The sequence below is a fragment of the Nuphar pumila genome, chromosome 14 (genome assembly GCF_984573655.1).
Source record: "Nuphar pumila chromosome 14, dmNupPumi1.hap1.1, whole genome shotgun sequence".
NCBI classification, from domain to species: domain Eukaryota; kingdom Viridiplantae; phylum Streptophyta; class Magnoliopsida; order Nymphaeales; family Nymphaeaceae; genus Nuphar; species Nuphar pumila.
In genome coordinates this window covers 68,221,889-68,235,689 of record NC_143262.1, presented here as the reverse complement: position 1 = coordinate 68,235,689, position 13,801 = coordinate 68,221,889, and the positions used below count along the sequence as shown (strand labels likewise).

General features: G+C 37.7%; 1 protein-coding gene across 2 annotated transcripts in view; it reads left to right on the top strand.

Annotated features, from left to right (window-relative positions):
* The first annotated feature begins 3,760 nt into the window (after positions 1-3,760).
* LOC149816913 (Galactose oxidase/kelch repeat superfamily protein) overlaps positions 3,761-13,801 on the top strand; it is a 166,202-nt gene continuing 156,161 nt past the window's right edge. For both annotated transcript variants that reach the window (XM_089987740.1, XM_089987739.1), the window contains exons 1-8: positions 3,761-3,877; positions 3,956-4,053; positions 5,126-5,264; positions 5,360-5,388; positions 7,377-7,473; positions 7,560-7,615; positions 7,746-7,853; positions 12,543-12,599. In XM_089987740.1, the coding sequence (XP_089843866.1) occupies positions 3,819-3,877; positions 3,956-4,053; positions 5,126-5,264; positions 5,360-5,388; positions 7,377-7,473; positions 7,560-7,615; positions 7,746-7,853; positions 12,543-12,599 (643 nt within the window). In that variant the 5' untranslated portion in view covers positions 3,761-3,818. The remainder of the gene's footprint in view (positions 3,878-3,955; positions 4,054-5,125; positions 5,265-5,359; positions 5,389-7,376; positions 7,474-7,559; positions 7,616-7,745; positions 7,854-12,542; positions 12,600-13,801) is intronic.

The following is a 13,801-nucleotide window of genomic DNA, read 5'->3' as shown; positions in this document are numbered from 1 at the left end:
TATTTATTAAAATAATTGCTAAAAAATTATAGGTATTACATTTACGCATATACTTGTCAATCAGTCATGGAGCCTTAGCATGTTTGCTTGCCCAGTATGAGGAGGATGAAAGAACAAAATATGTCATCTATTATATTAGCAAAATCTTTGTTGAATATGAAAAGAAATACAAGAAGTTAGAGAAAACATGCCTAGCTCTTGTTTAGGTGACTCAAAAGTTGAGATATTATATGCTAGCAAGTAAGAATAAAATTTTGTCTAGGCTTGATCTGATCAAGTTTGTCTTTGAGAAACCAACCTTGACTGGAAGAATTACAAGATGATAGGTTTTGTTGATAGAATTTTATTTGAAATGTGTTTTTTAGAAATCTATCAAGGGACAAGTCATAGTTGATCGCCTAGCGGATCTACCCATAAATGATGATTTCCCTAATGAGAATATTGTAACACCGTAAACTTTTAACCTAAAAATATACTTAAAATCTCTCATAATTTTTTCTAAACTCTTCAGAATACAACAAAAATATTCATTTTTGGTTTATGTTAGAATTTCAAATGGGTTACAGGTACTCTAACTCAACATAAGATTAGATCCATTCCTTGTAATGGACATAGATCCAAGTCCAAATCATGAATCGAGTCCAATCAAGGATAAAAAATCCAAGAAATAAATAACACAATTATAATTCATGAACCAAATTAAACCATTCATTAAACAAATAAATTATTTTGTAAACATTAGACTCTAATGCCTGCAACATTGTCAACACAAATTAACAAGTCTTAATAATCATAGACTATTTTTCATAAATCTCGAATCTAAAATAATTGGTTCTTGGCACCACCTGTAGCATCCCACCATCACTTCAACTCTTTTACTCATTACCTGAATGCTTATGATATAGGGTTAGACTCATCTAGTCTTAAAATGAACACTATAACATTGCATGTGAGTATAGAACCAAGTATATAAGTAAACAAACATCCTTTCAGAACATATATAATGCAACATATCTTATTGCATTGAGATGAAAAACTATAGCGAATAAATTCATATAGCATGTTACAAAATAATAACATTTCAATGATAATCATTTGAGGGGATGTTTTCAACACAAGTTCATCAGAAAATTGTAATGCATTGTTTTTCTTGCTTACCATTCCTGTGGGTACTCATAGGATAAATATTGGATTAGGGGAGACCACTCAGGGGTTTATTATGCAATGTATTTTAATGACCCAAATGACTTACTAAAATGGATCCACCACAAACAATTCTTGACCAAGAGAAACCTCACCAATGATAGCACAAATAGGATATCTGAGCAAACTTTTACAGAAGATATTGATATACCCCCTAAGACAATATTGGTAGTCCAACCTCCTAACAAAGAGGATTAGGGATCAAATGAGCTTTCTCGCTCGAACTAAATTATAATGGTGCATCAGAGTGTGTACCATCTACCCTTTCTAAGGTAGACCCAGACTAAATAAGTTATTGAGTTCTCTTTATTAAGAGTAAGGTGTCACTACATTTTATTCATGTGCTATTTATCATTCGGCCCTTCCTGACCACATATCCCAAGTACCCTTTCAGGGTAAATTTCTACATCTCCTTTCACGGCAAGAGTATCATACTGCTCATTCATGGCAGTTGCAAAGTTCATTAGCACATTCATATTGTTAACTAATTTACAATGCTCCTTGGTACCTTTAAACCAATTGAACATTTATGTATGCATGTATATTTTTCATAACTTTGTGCACTTACCATACCATATTGGTTCCTTTAAACCATTTGCTTATTCATGTTCTTATTAACGTTCGTATACACATCTATGCTTTTCATACTGCATCGCTCCTCTATGTGATTGTGAAAATGTTGCTTCACATAGATCTTGGGGTGCAAATATGACTTATGCCCCAATTGAGAAAACTATTCTATGGTCTGATTTATAGGCTGATTAAGAGTGGCCTCACGTGTGGGACTGGGTACTAACATGATGTGGGGACGGTTCTTTAGTGATGTGAATCTCTATGTGGACGTCCCACTTGTACAAGACCACTGTGAGCCCATCTTGTATAGTTTATTCTCGGCCACATGTGCCAATTCAAAACTCTAGATGAGGGAGATGGGCCTTGGAGTCGATCTGCAAATTTGATTTGAGACCTATTATGAACGTCCCAATCAATGATTCTTAGGACAACCCGTCATGATATTGCTCAGTCGCTCAAACTCTGCCTAGTAATCGATGACACTGCTCTATTGGTGGATCTTAACATGATGGTTGGGGTAGGCAGAAAGACCAAACTATATCAACAAAGCTTTGGAGAAACCCTAAACGTTGTACAGTTAAAAACCTGTCTTGCAAGCAAAATGTCTTAAATTGGAACCATGGTGACATGTGGAGCCCAGGAGATCATCGATGCATTACAGACTGAGACACAATAATAAATGGGAGAGCTGAGCCATAAGATTGATGACTTAGCAAGTATGATGCATGAGTTCATGGCCAACCAATGAGTTGGAACGCTCAGTGGGTCTAGCCAATGCAAACCCTAAAATGCCAAGGGGGGAATCAAATGAAGCAACCCTATTTGAAATTTTTGATCCTTGACGATAAGGATTCTATAAGTTGAATCTTCAAGGCCAAGCATTATTTGCGAGTGATATAGAGTCCCAAATTGAAAAATGTGTCTATGCCTTCATCCAAGAAGATGTTGAAAGTTGGTATCACCGGTTCAAGAGGAACCTTGGTGTACTGATTGAGATGCTTTTGCACATGCATTAGAATTACGTTTTAGCCCTTAAATCAGAATATGACTTTGTCCAAACTGAGACAATCAAACAACATAATGGAATACCAAGATGAGTTTGAAAGACAATAACTTGGTAAGGGATTGGTGCCAAGAAGTTTTTATCATGACCTTCATTGCGGTGCACCGCTATGAGCTCCAGGTCTTTGAGTGCTTCCAGATGGCCCGAAAAACTAGGTTACGTAGACAACAAATAGTTAGAGAAAACTCGAGTATTGGTTCCCACCAGACCCAAGTTGGCAAATCGTGGAAATTTTCAATCTTTGTGGCACTATGGTTATACAGTCCGAACACACAGTTTTTGTCGCAGCAGGCTGCTACTCACATACTGGCTCTCTAGAAGGAAGAGAATGGAGTGGGTGGTCTCAAGTATTGATATTGCTTTGCTCGACTCTAAATCGAACATTGTTATTGAGATTTGGAGACTTGACCTAGTCTCTAGACTCGCAAGATTTCTTGAAGGGAGGCATCGAGGTTTGGATATCCGTCAGGAATTAAGGATATTTTTGTACACTCTAGATAGAATTGCATACGTAAACCACATTTTAATTCAAATTTTGTTGCTAAACAGATTTCAAAAATAGCATAGCTGAGGGGTTCAGAAATCATGGAAAGATCATCCCCGGGATTGGTTTCCCAATGGGGGAAGAGATATAATTGTATGATTGATTATAGTTGAATGAAATCTGGTAGGGGTCGGACTAACACAAGTTTGTCTTAAAAAAGAAGAAGATATCGGATCTTTCTTTTAGATCCGTATTTGGGAATACAATGTGAGACTGGGATCGGCGGACCGACCGAATCCGATCCATTTTGCGTCCCCCTCTTTCACGACGGGTCCAAAGGTTTAACCGTTCTGGATAATGGATGTGGGTCTCTTGGAGATCCGATCCAAATCGAAAACCGCTGGGGTCGCGCGCACGCCGTGAATCTACTTGCGGGAGACGCGCATTTTCCGTCCGGTGCTGCTTCTGAAACAAAGGGGAAGACGCCGAGCGACGATGCATTGGGTTCAGGCGAACCCTTCCGATTTTGGGGGTTCGCTCCCTCAGCCACGAAGGTGCGTCATCATCATCATCATCATCATCATCATCTCTCTCTCTCTCTCTGAAAATTTGTCTCGGTTCCGATCGATCAGCGGTCACACGGCTGTCAACGTCGGGAACTCAATGGTCGTTGTCTTCGGAGGCCTCGTGGACAAGCTATTCCAAAGCGATCTGTGCGTCTACGATATCGGTAAGGTCATCCTTCTACTTCCTCTTTCGCGTCCCATATATTTCTCGTTTCTTTCGGTCTCTTCACAAAAAATCACAGCAAATTAGGACTGCCAAAGCCTTTCTCGTTAAATTACTCGGCTTCATTCGCTTTATTGTTTCGCCCAAATGAGCTACGTGTTTCTCTAGACTCGTAGCAGTACCTGCCTATTGGGGTTTTCAGTTTAACCATTTGAATTGGGGTTGGTTGGGATGTTGCGTGAGCCTTCTCCGCTTCTCTTCTAAAACCTGAACGGTTACATGAAGACTTATCAATTAAGAATTAATGGATTAGCCCGTGGTTTTATAGGCTCTGTGAGGCATTTACCAGCATAATTTTGAGCACTGAATAATGGGGTCAAATGCATGTCCTGAGATGTAAGTTCCTCAATATGATATTAATATTTGACATGGTTATTTACATATTCTGGTACTTGTGCAACAAGAAAAAGTCACGTGCTGTTGATGGTGGAAATTATTCGACGGAATGCATTAAATCCGTTAATGCGTGCTCTTAGAAAGTTTATGCTACGGTTTTGATGCTTTTCGTTATATGTAGTCAATGTGCCGGAAAGTGTGTAAGTCGCTAAGGCTTAACTTGGAATTACAATCTTGAAGTGAAAAAAAGAAAAAGAAAGAAATTCTGCAGTGGTTGATTAGGCCCTTGCCTAGTTTCTGCCAATTAGCCGATCATTGACATGTTCCTGGGCCTGTTCTTAGTTGACTAGGCAAGCTCGGTCGTGGTTTTGAACTTCATTGTGATTTCTTCCATTCCTCCGGAAGCTGCGTTGTGGTAGATATGCTTGGCTGTGCTTGATAACATGATATTAAGGTTTTGTCACGAGACGGTTTAGTTTAGAATGTGTGGTTGTCCTTGATTCTGTTAATGAACTTTATTTGTATCTTGTTATTAAGTTCACACTGCAAATATGGGTGAATATTGCCTTTTTCATGATTATGGTAGCAATGGGACGTTATGGTATCAATATGCACTTGTTGAGCTGATATAAATGCTCTGTTCTGATTTTTTCTTAATTTCACTGTGGCTGTCGCAGAAAACAAATTATGGTTCCAGCCAGAATGTACAGGGAATGGATCTGATGGACCAGTTGGTCCATGCCCCCGAGCTTTTCATGTTGCTGTGGCTATTGATTGCCACATGTTTGTTTTTGGTGGTCGTTCTGGTAGCAAACGGTGTGTGATATGGGTTTTGTTGCATTCTTTACATTTGCTCTGTTGTTGGACTTGAACCATTACAATGTAGAATTGACAACTCAATGCATTCTCAGGCTGGGGGACTTCTGGATGCTTGATACAGGTAAAAGACTTCATGCTTGATAGGATGGTTGTTGTTATTTGTGTACTGAGGGGCGATGCTTGCAGTACACTGTAATGTTATGAGTGTAGTTTTCAAAATTATTATTATCTTTCTGTTTGCCTCAGCCTGATTTTCCATGAAAAGGAAATTTTGTTTTCAAAGAAATCATTCAAAGAAACTACTTGGGCCGATCTTGCACATAGTTTCCTGATATTTTCTTGTTTTATCATGTGCCTGTGCATGTCTGAGTGAATCTGTACTATGTGCCGTCATTGTGACAGTCTTCATTTCCCTTATATTGTGTAAATTTTTTTTCTCAAGATTCCTTATTTGTTTTGTATTCTTTAAATTTTATTCGGTAATTCATTTTTACCCTCTGTTTGTATCACTTTATAAATTGCTCCTTTCCATTTATACTTATTTTAAATAGCAAGTTTTGGTGTTTGGATCTCGTTTATTTTTTTAATGACTATACATTTCACCCTTTTTTTCAAAAATAGGGAGAGACCTATTTTATTTATTTATTTATTTTTTATAACTACTTATTTTCTTCTATTCCATCCTCATCCTCATCACCATCACCATCACCATCACCATCACTACTTCTCCACCATTACCACCACCACTACCACCGCCACAATCCATTACCATTGCCATCATCACCATTACCACCACCACCACTATTACTATCATCACCATTGCCATCGCCACTATTACTACCACCACCACCACTACCATTACCATTATCATGAGTGTTCTAACATAACTTTACTTTGGGGGAAAACAATACGATGTGTGTATCGTACCTGTATCGGATGTATTGTACAATACACCCCCTGTATCATACGGTATCGTATGATACATTGCGTTTTTTTGTGAATCGTATTTCATAAACCTGGTTATTTTGTTTATGTTTATGTAATATGAAAGTATAAGTCTTGAGATATGAATGTAATATTATCTATGATTCTATATTAGTTGATGTTTGATGATGTCTTATGTAGCTCATAGAGACATAAATGTGATTTTATGGTTGCATTTTGTGCAATTCATCATTGTTTCATGTGTTATGGTTTTTTTAGAATTTTTGCTAATTTTTCTTCATTTTTTGGAATTTTTTTATTAAAGTTTAATGATACATTTACGATACGATATGGTGTTGTTTTGGGTCTGAGTGATATGGGTAATGATATGATACCTACCACTTTGGTTTGGCCATCACCATTGCCACCACCACCACCATCACCATTGCCATCACCTCCATCCACAATCATCACCACTACCACCATTGTCATTATCACCATCCACCACTGCCACCATCTACCATCACCATCATCACCACTATCCACTAATCTTCTTTTCTTGATTATAATTTAAACAGTTGGTAATAAAAAAATTCACTTATTTAAAAGCGAGGACAAAATTCTTCTTTATAAAATGTGCTTAAATTTATATATGTACACAATAAATAAAAATAGATCCAAGCGGGGCCTTAGTGATATTGAGTCACTGACTACTATTTTATTTTTCTGTATGAAAGTAGATCTCTAGAAGTTTTAGTTATTTCTATATTTTTGATTTGTTGAATAATTTTTGTCTTGGTATGGTATACTTTTCTCATATCCCTCATCAATGTGAGTGTGCAATTACTATAAGGCTTTGTTTGGGAGCCGTTGCTGGGAGCGATGATGACAACAGTGATGAAATCGGTGGATTTGGCAACATCCTCGTGAAGACGCTTTTGAAATCCACCCATTTATAACACCACCTCCCCTCCCAACACCGCTCCCATCTCTGTCTTCCCTCCCAAAATGGTGACTCCAATCAATGGAGACGCTTAGGATTTGGAGAATCCCCCATCACCACTCCAACTACGGCTCCCAAACAAAGCCTAAAAGTCACTGTTTATTCACAATAATGCAGTGTCTGATGCCTTATGCAGTTGTTGGTCATCACTCACAGTGGCCTTTCCCCCCCTTTTCTTTCAGATATTTGGCAGTGGTCAGAACTAAGTAGTTATGGTGATTTGCCTTCAGCGCGGGACTTTGCTGCTGCCGCAGCCATTGGGAACCGCAAAATTGTAATGTGTGTGGATGTGGTTATTTCTTGATGCTTTTAATACTAGGTTTTAGGACGTCCTTTACCTTGTGACTAACATTAAGTGATTGCAGGTATGGTGGCTGGGATGGTAAAAAGTGGTTGTCAGATGTGTATGTCTTAGACACAAGTAATTCATTCATTTTCTTTAGCAATAGAATTTGGCACCATAGTTTTACACTGGAGGGTTTATCTTGTTAGTTTGCATTTTATTCAAATATTCATAATCCTTTTTTTTATGGTATGTTATCATTGAATAGTATCTCTTGAGTGGATGGAGTTATCTGTTTTGGGTTCTTTGCCACCACCTAGATGTGGACATACTGCAACTATGGTTGAAAAACGCTTGCTTATTTTCGGTGGTAGAGGTGAGAAATCTTATCCTTGCTTTCATATTTCTCTTTTCTTGTACAAGGCCATCATTTCAAGCAGTTTGGTTTTGAATGCTAATATTTAATATTTAGAATATTTTATTTTTCTGGCTACAAAGGAAAATAATATTATGCTGCATACCTTGTTCACCAAATCTTTATGCAAACAACCAGATATATGTCTAACTTATTGCTGCATGTACTGCTTCATGTTGTACTTTTGTAAGAAATTTACTTTAGAATTACTTTCATGCAACTGCTGTACTTATTTCTGTTGTTAGTAGGTAGAAACACACTTTTAGGGCCCGTTTGCATGCTACAGAAACCTGTGGGCTTCCGCAGAAATGCACGGTGTTCCATCCATTTCCACTGGACCCACTAGGGCAATACAAATGGCAGAACCTCCTTCCGTGCAGGAGGCCCCCAAAATCAACGGGATTCTGCCCCATTTCCACGGAAACCATTCCCGTGGGGGAAGATCCGATTTTGTTACCACGGAAGGGTGCTCCGCGCGGATTGTGGCATGGAGGACCCTTCCACATTACATGAATGCACCCTTAAAGTATGCAAGGAGTGAAGAAAGAAAATTTTTTAAATGGGAAGTTATCGGTTGGTCTCATTGACAATGCATACGATCCATCTATCCAATAGTTCTCTCTGTTTTTGGCTTGTTGGCAACTACCTGAAATGAAAAAAAAACTTTTGCTTTTCTTTTTTTGTCATATATTGTGAGTGCATCCTGAATGCAGGTCTCTGGTGCAGGCAATTGAAGTTTCTTTTTGGATTTGTGCACAGTCATCACATATTCAAAGTGTGTCATCAGTGGCTAAACCAAGATCTATTATTAATATAGACAAGAAGATGGTTGGTACAAAACCAGTCATGAATGTATGACAGGAGGTTAACCCTTTGTGCTATGGCATACATGTGAAGAAGAGCACTTCATGGGCTTAAATTGGACAACTTTTTTTCTATGATGGAGCCTATAATCCACCTAGTCATAGTCTTGAATATCTGTTAGGAGAATTTTTAAAGATAGTTATATCACAAAATTGAAAAAACATTTGAGGAAGCAAAAAGAAGCAAAAATAGCTTTTGATTTCTCTCAACCAGTAAGGTGATGCCTTATCTTGGCTCCAAGTTCTTTTGAACATCATGCTGGAATCTATGTTACACATATACTCCATTTTTGCTCACGTACTGTATCCCTTATATTCTAGTCATATTGAAAAAACTCATAAAAATGGTTGAACTCATGCATTCGCTGCTGTATCCCTGTGACATAAGCTGGTATCTCTTTCAGACCCTAACAAAAGAACTTGCATCCATTAATTTGATGTTTTTCGTCTCTATATTATGTCACCCACCTTCAATATGTCGATGATCTCTAGTAATTTAAATAAGAAACCTTGACCACGTTACGGTATTCGGGAGCATCTTGGTTGCCAATCTTTCATGCCCATCCAAATAACTGAATTTGCTGACGAGGTTTAATTACTAGGAACCTCCAAAGCAGGTTGGTGAGCTTTTCAAAGAAGGTAGACATGTTTGAGAAGTGTTTGGCTTTGAATATGTTCTGCAGAGCCAGTTAAATGCTTTGTACCATCACTTATAAATGATTCCATTATGCATACATTGTGCATCTGTTCAAAGAATGGATCAACTTCAGGGTTGACTGTTGAATTGCCAGGTGTCCCCCTTGCTGCTATAAGAGATCAAGCTGACCCTGATCGATCTCCATATTTATCATATGTTTAAATCAGTGTTCAGAAACCCAGTGATTTGGTTGGTCAACTTGGTAACTTGGTCGGTTTTGTAGAAATAATTAATTATATCACTTAAAAAGCAAACACGATTACTTGTAAGATCAAGAATAAATCAATTAACATCATGTTAAACTACAACTAACTTCCTTTGGATCTATGCTGCATAGGTAAAGGAGCACTTGTGGGTACAGGTATGATACATAAAATTTATGTGTAAATACAGGGAACGACTAAACACACACACACACACACAAAATGCCCCCTGTATAAAGTTATAAACTAACGATCATGAACAAAAATGTGAAGCATGTGAAAGCCTGAAATAAGGGCAAAACTCATCCCTACTTATCAAAATCAGGGAAAAGTGCAACCAAAAATCAAAATTTCAAGACACGAAAGTGGAGAAAGTTTGCAAAATGTGACCTAGATTTAGATTTCAGGATCACGGAAGAACAAAGTTTGTGACCAAAAATAAAAAATTGAGACCAGGAGAAGAAAAAACCCGAATTTTGCTTAGATTAAACCTGTAAAAATGTAATAAAATAGATGATAGAAACGAGAAAATTCAAATCGTAGGAACATGAAAAAACAAAGGAATCGCACAATCGGTGTTCTTACCACTAGAATCTATGTATTTGCTGGTGAATAATCGGAAAATCCCCTAAAAATGCATAGTTGGTTGTCTCGTGCCGGAAAAATGAGGAAAACATCCCCACCTATTTGACTCATGGTTGACTTCTTAAAAAACTTAATATGGGTTGGGTCTGGACCATAGTGACAAAAGTAAAAAAATGGCAAAATCTCGACAGCCAAAAACTCGCGAAAAATAATTTTTTTTGTAAATCTTGCATTTTCAGAAATATCTCGACAATAAAAAATAAAAATAAATTTTTATAAATAAATAAAATAAAATAAAATAAATATTTAAAAAATAAGAAAACCCACAGTTTTTACAATAAATGGCTGATAAAAACATAAATATCGCGTTTAAAACGTGATATTTATGTTTCTGACAAAAAAAATCATGGGAAATTGAAAATATCGCAAGATATTGCCGTTAACTTTCAGGTAATTTCTTGCGATATTTTCGTGAGATTTTCATAAATCTCACGAGATTTGTCACTATGGTCTGGATTGGTTAGGCCTGAAACTAGTATAATCTGTACCCAGTACCCGAACCCATGTGATATCATGTTGGCATAAGTACAACACCCTTCTCCAAGTAGACCCATGTTACATAGCTTTGGATGCATTCTCAATGCATGGTATGAATGTTTTAGGGATTTGGTAGGTGGAAAAAAAGTCAACTATATGCTTTTAACATCATCAGGAGAGGAATTAGACAAACATGGGTGCCTGGTGGCCTCTGCTAATTTAGACCAACAAGGGGACAAGGTGGGCTTTGGTGATGTTACCCTTCAGATAATAAATAGGCAAGAGTGCTAGGTCCACAGAGGGATGGATGCAGGTGATTGCTCATCTTTTGTATTATCTATTTATTGAAATGGATATAAGATGTGCTCTGTTATGCTGTTGACAATGTCTAACTGTGTATATATATATATATGTATTTGTATACGTATTGTATATAATATCCTTTTTGTAATTTTTCATTTTTCTTTATTTTTTGTCTTGGTCAACTCAAGGTTGACTGGCTGTTGGACTAGCTCCAACGGCTATGGTCTCTCTCTTTGGCTTGTATATAAAGGGGTGAACCCCCTCTTTGAAAGTATGCATTTTTTTGCATACTTGTGGGAATTAATAAAATTATTATTTTTATATTTTTGAGCCTTCCTTTGTGAGTGCCCTTTGTGGCTTTTGTGAGTGTGCCCATAGTGGTCCCTTTGTGCTTGTCCATTTTGGCTTCTTTGGTGGACATTTTGTTCGTTATTGAAGACTCTTTTCTTTACACTAACATGGTTTGGGCATCACCAACTGGGCTCCGGTTGTCTGTTTGGAGCAGCTAGTGCACGTCACCTTGTGTTGGGATGTTGCAGGTTCAAAACCCATTGGTATGGTTGTATAACTGGTAGGGGTCTGCCTAACCCCAGCTTGCCTTTAAAAAAAAAACATAGTTTGGGCATCCCCTCTTACTATCAGTTTTTTGGATACAGTTCTTGGAGGAGCTTCTATATTCTTTTCACACATTATATCCTTTTTATTCTCCAATCTATTTCGTGTATCTTGCCTGCAAATACATGCATTATAGTTTGTCACATGGGTACGGGTACGGATGGTACAACACGGCAATTTCAAAAAATGAGGGTACAGGGACTATATATATAGTGAGAGAGAGAGAGAGTTTGGGCCTGGATCAAGTGTCAATCTATATTAGGGTCCATATCAAAAGTTTAAAAAAAAGTCTGGAAGTGTAACTTTTGAAAAAAGGGGGAGGGGGAATGAAATTTTTATTATAAAAGAGGAAGGGGTACCTCGTAACCCCATCCCCACTGCCCCTCTCTCTATACACGAAGGAGAACGAGGAGGAGAAGACGAAGGAGGAGCCAAGTGAGGATCCCAGCCCCACCGTCTCTCTCTCTCTTCTTCTTCTTCTTCTCCTTGGCTTTTTCTTCCTCTTTCTCCACTGTTCCTCCTGCTGCCAAGGGTGGGAAGGGGGAGGGTTTCAACAGGAAAAAAAAAGATAGTTGGCTTTCCAGTTGGGTCTTAGTTGGACCCGACCCAACCCATAGGCCCAGCACGTACCCGGACCCGTGCCGCACCTGGTACCCATGTACGTGACCTGTTTTGCCATGTCTATGTGACATAAATTATAATGAAGATGTTTCATGTTTCTTCAGACCCTTTGTGCAAATTGTGCTAAGACATTAGCTGTGTTTCATCCATACCTGTCATAAGAAAGCTATCCTGGTTAGACTGTTCCACAGGTACATTTATTAAATTCTCTCTCTTATTTTAACAGGAGGTGGTGGCCCTATTATGGGTGATTTATGGGCATTGAAAGGTCTTATTGAAGGAGGTAATTATTTTCTTTTCTCTTTCAGTTCAAACACCAATTCCTGAAATGTGAAGCTTTTTCAAAGAAAATTTGTGCTTGATTTATTTTTGTAAATTGTAATTAGTTCTACTGTATATGACCCAACAGCTTTCCTGCTGTGTTGCTTGTGTTAAAAAAATATGCCTTTTCACACAGCGGAAAAACTACCTGCGGAGGACCTGTCTAATGAATGTGTTTCGACCACTAAAAAACAAAGAGATAACTTAAGGAACAAATTCATAAATCGAATAGAAGCTATAGACAAAGGATCTCTTATCCTCGATGTGGTCCAAAAAAGGGTCAGATTGTGCAATGATGAAGAGGAACAAGAATGCTTACCTAAGTTTTATGATCCTCTTTTGAATGGAACAATCAAAAAAGGGTATTTATATTCAATTAGGAATGATTCAATCACCTCCACACAGGGGTCTACCAAATTTTTTTGGATAAATAAGATTCATGGTATCCTCTCCAAGGATTATCGAGAAAGCCACAGTCAGTGATACTAGATAAGCTCTGTCCAGGCTTGTGTGAGAATATGATGCAATAAACATCGGCAAATAATGCCCTTTCTGTAGACACTCTTTAGTGGTTGGTGGTTCAAACAATATTTTCTACAGAATGTATATACTATTATGCAAATATCAGAATCATTTAGTACTACGTATAGGGAGCTAGATTTTCTCCAAAAAAGAAAAGAAAAAAGAAAAGGAGCTTGATTTGCAACCATTAGATTATTTGCAATGGATGTAATCACCTGCTTTGGTTTCGGCAATTTTTTTCCAAGATAGTAAGGAGAAGTTAAAAATGATCCTCGGTTTTTCAAAAACAAAAAGATATTTCTCTGTAAAATCATAAGATGATCTAATTAAAGAAGGAGAATTTTGGGAAGTAGATAATAAAGAGGAAAAGAGTCAAAGACCATTGGAAAAGAGAAAATAAAGAATGTTACGATAATGCAAAAACAGCTGTCACAGGGATTCGGCCAGCAGGGTGCCGCACCCGCATCGACGTGATGCAACTCGGGTGCGGGTGCGGCACCCGGTGTGGTCAATGCACCTAGGGTCATAAATGTCCAAATATGGACTTAAAAAAAATACTGTTAAAAATTAGTGTTACTGCTGTTAACTGTTAAAAATTATATATATACCCTCCCGCACCCCGCACCCATGTTTTTTTAAAGT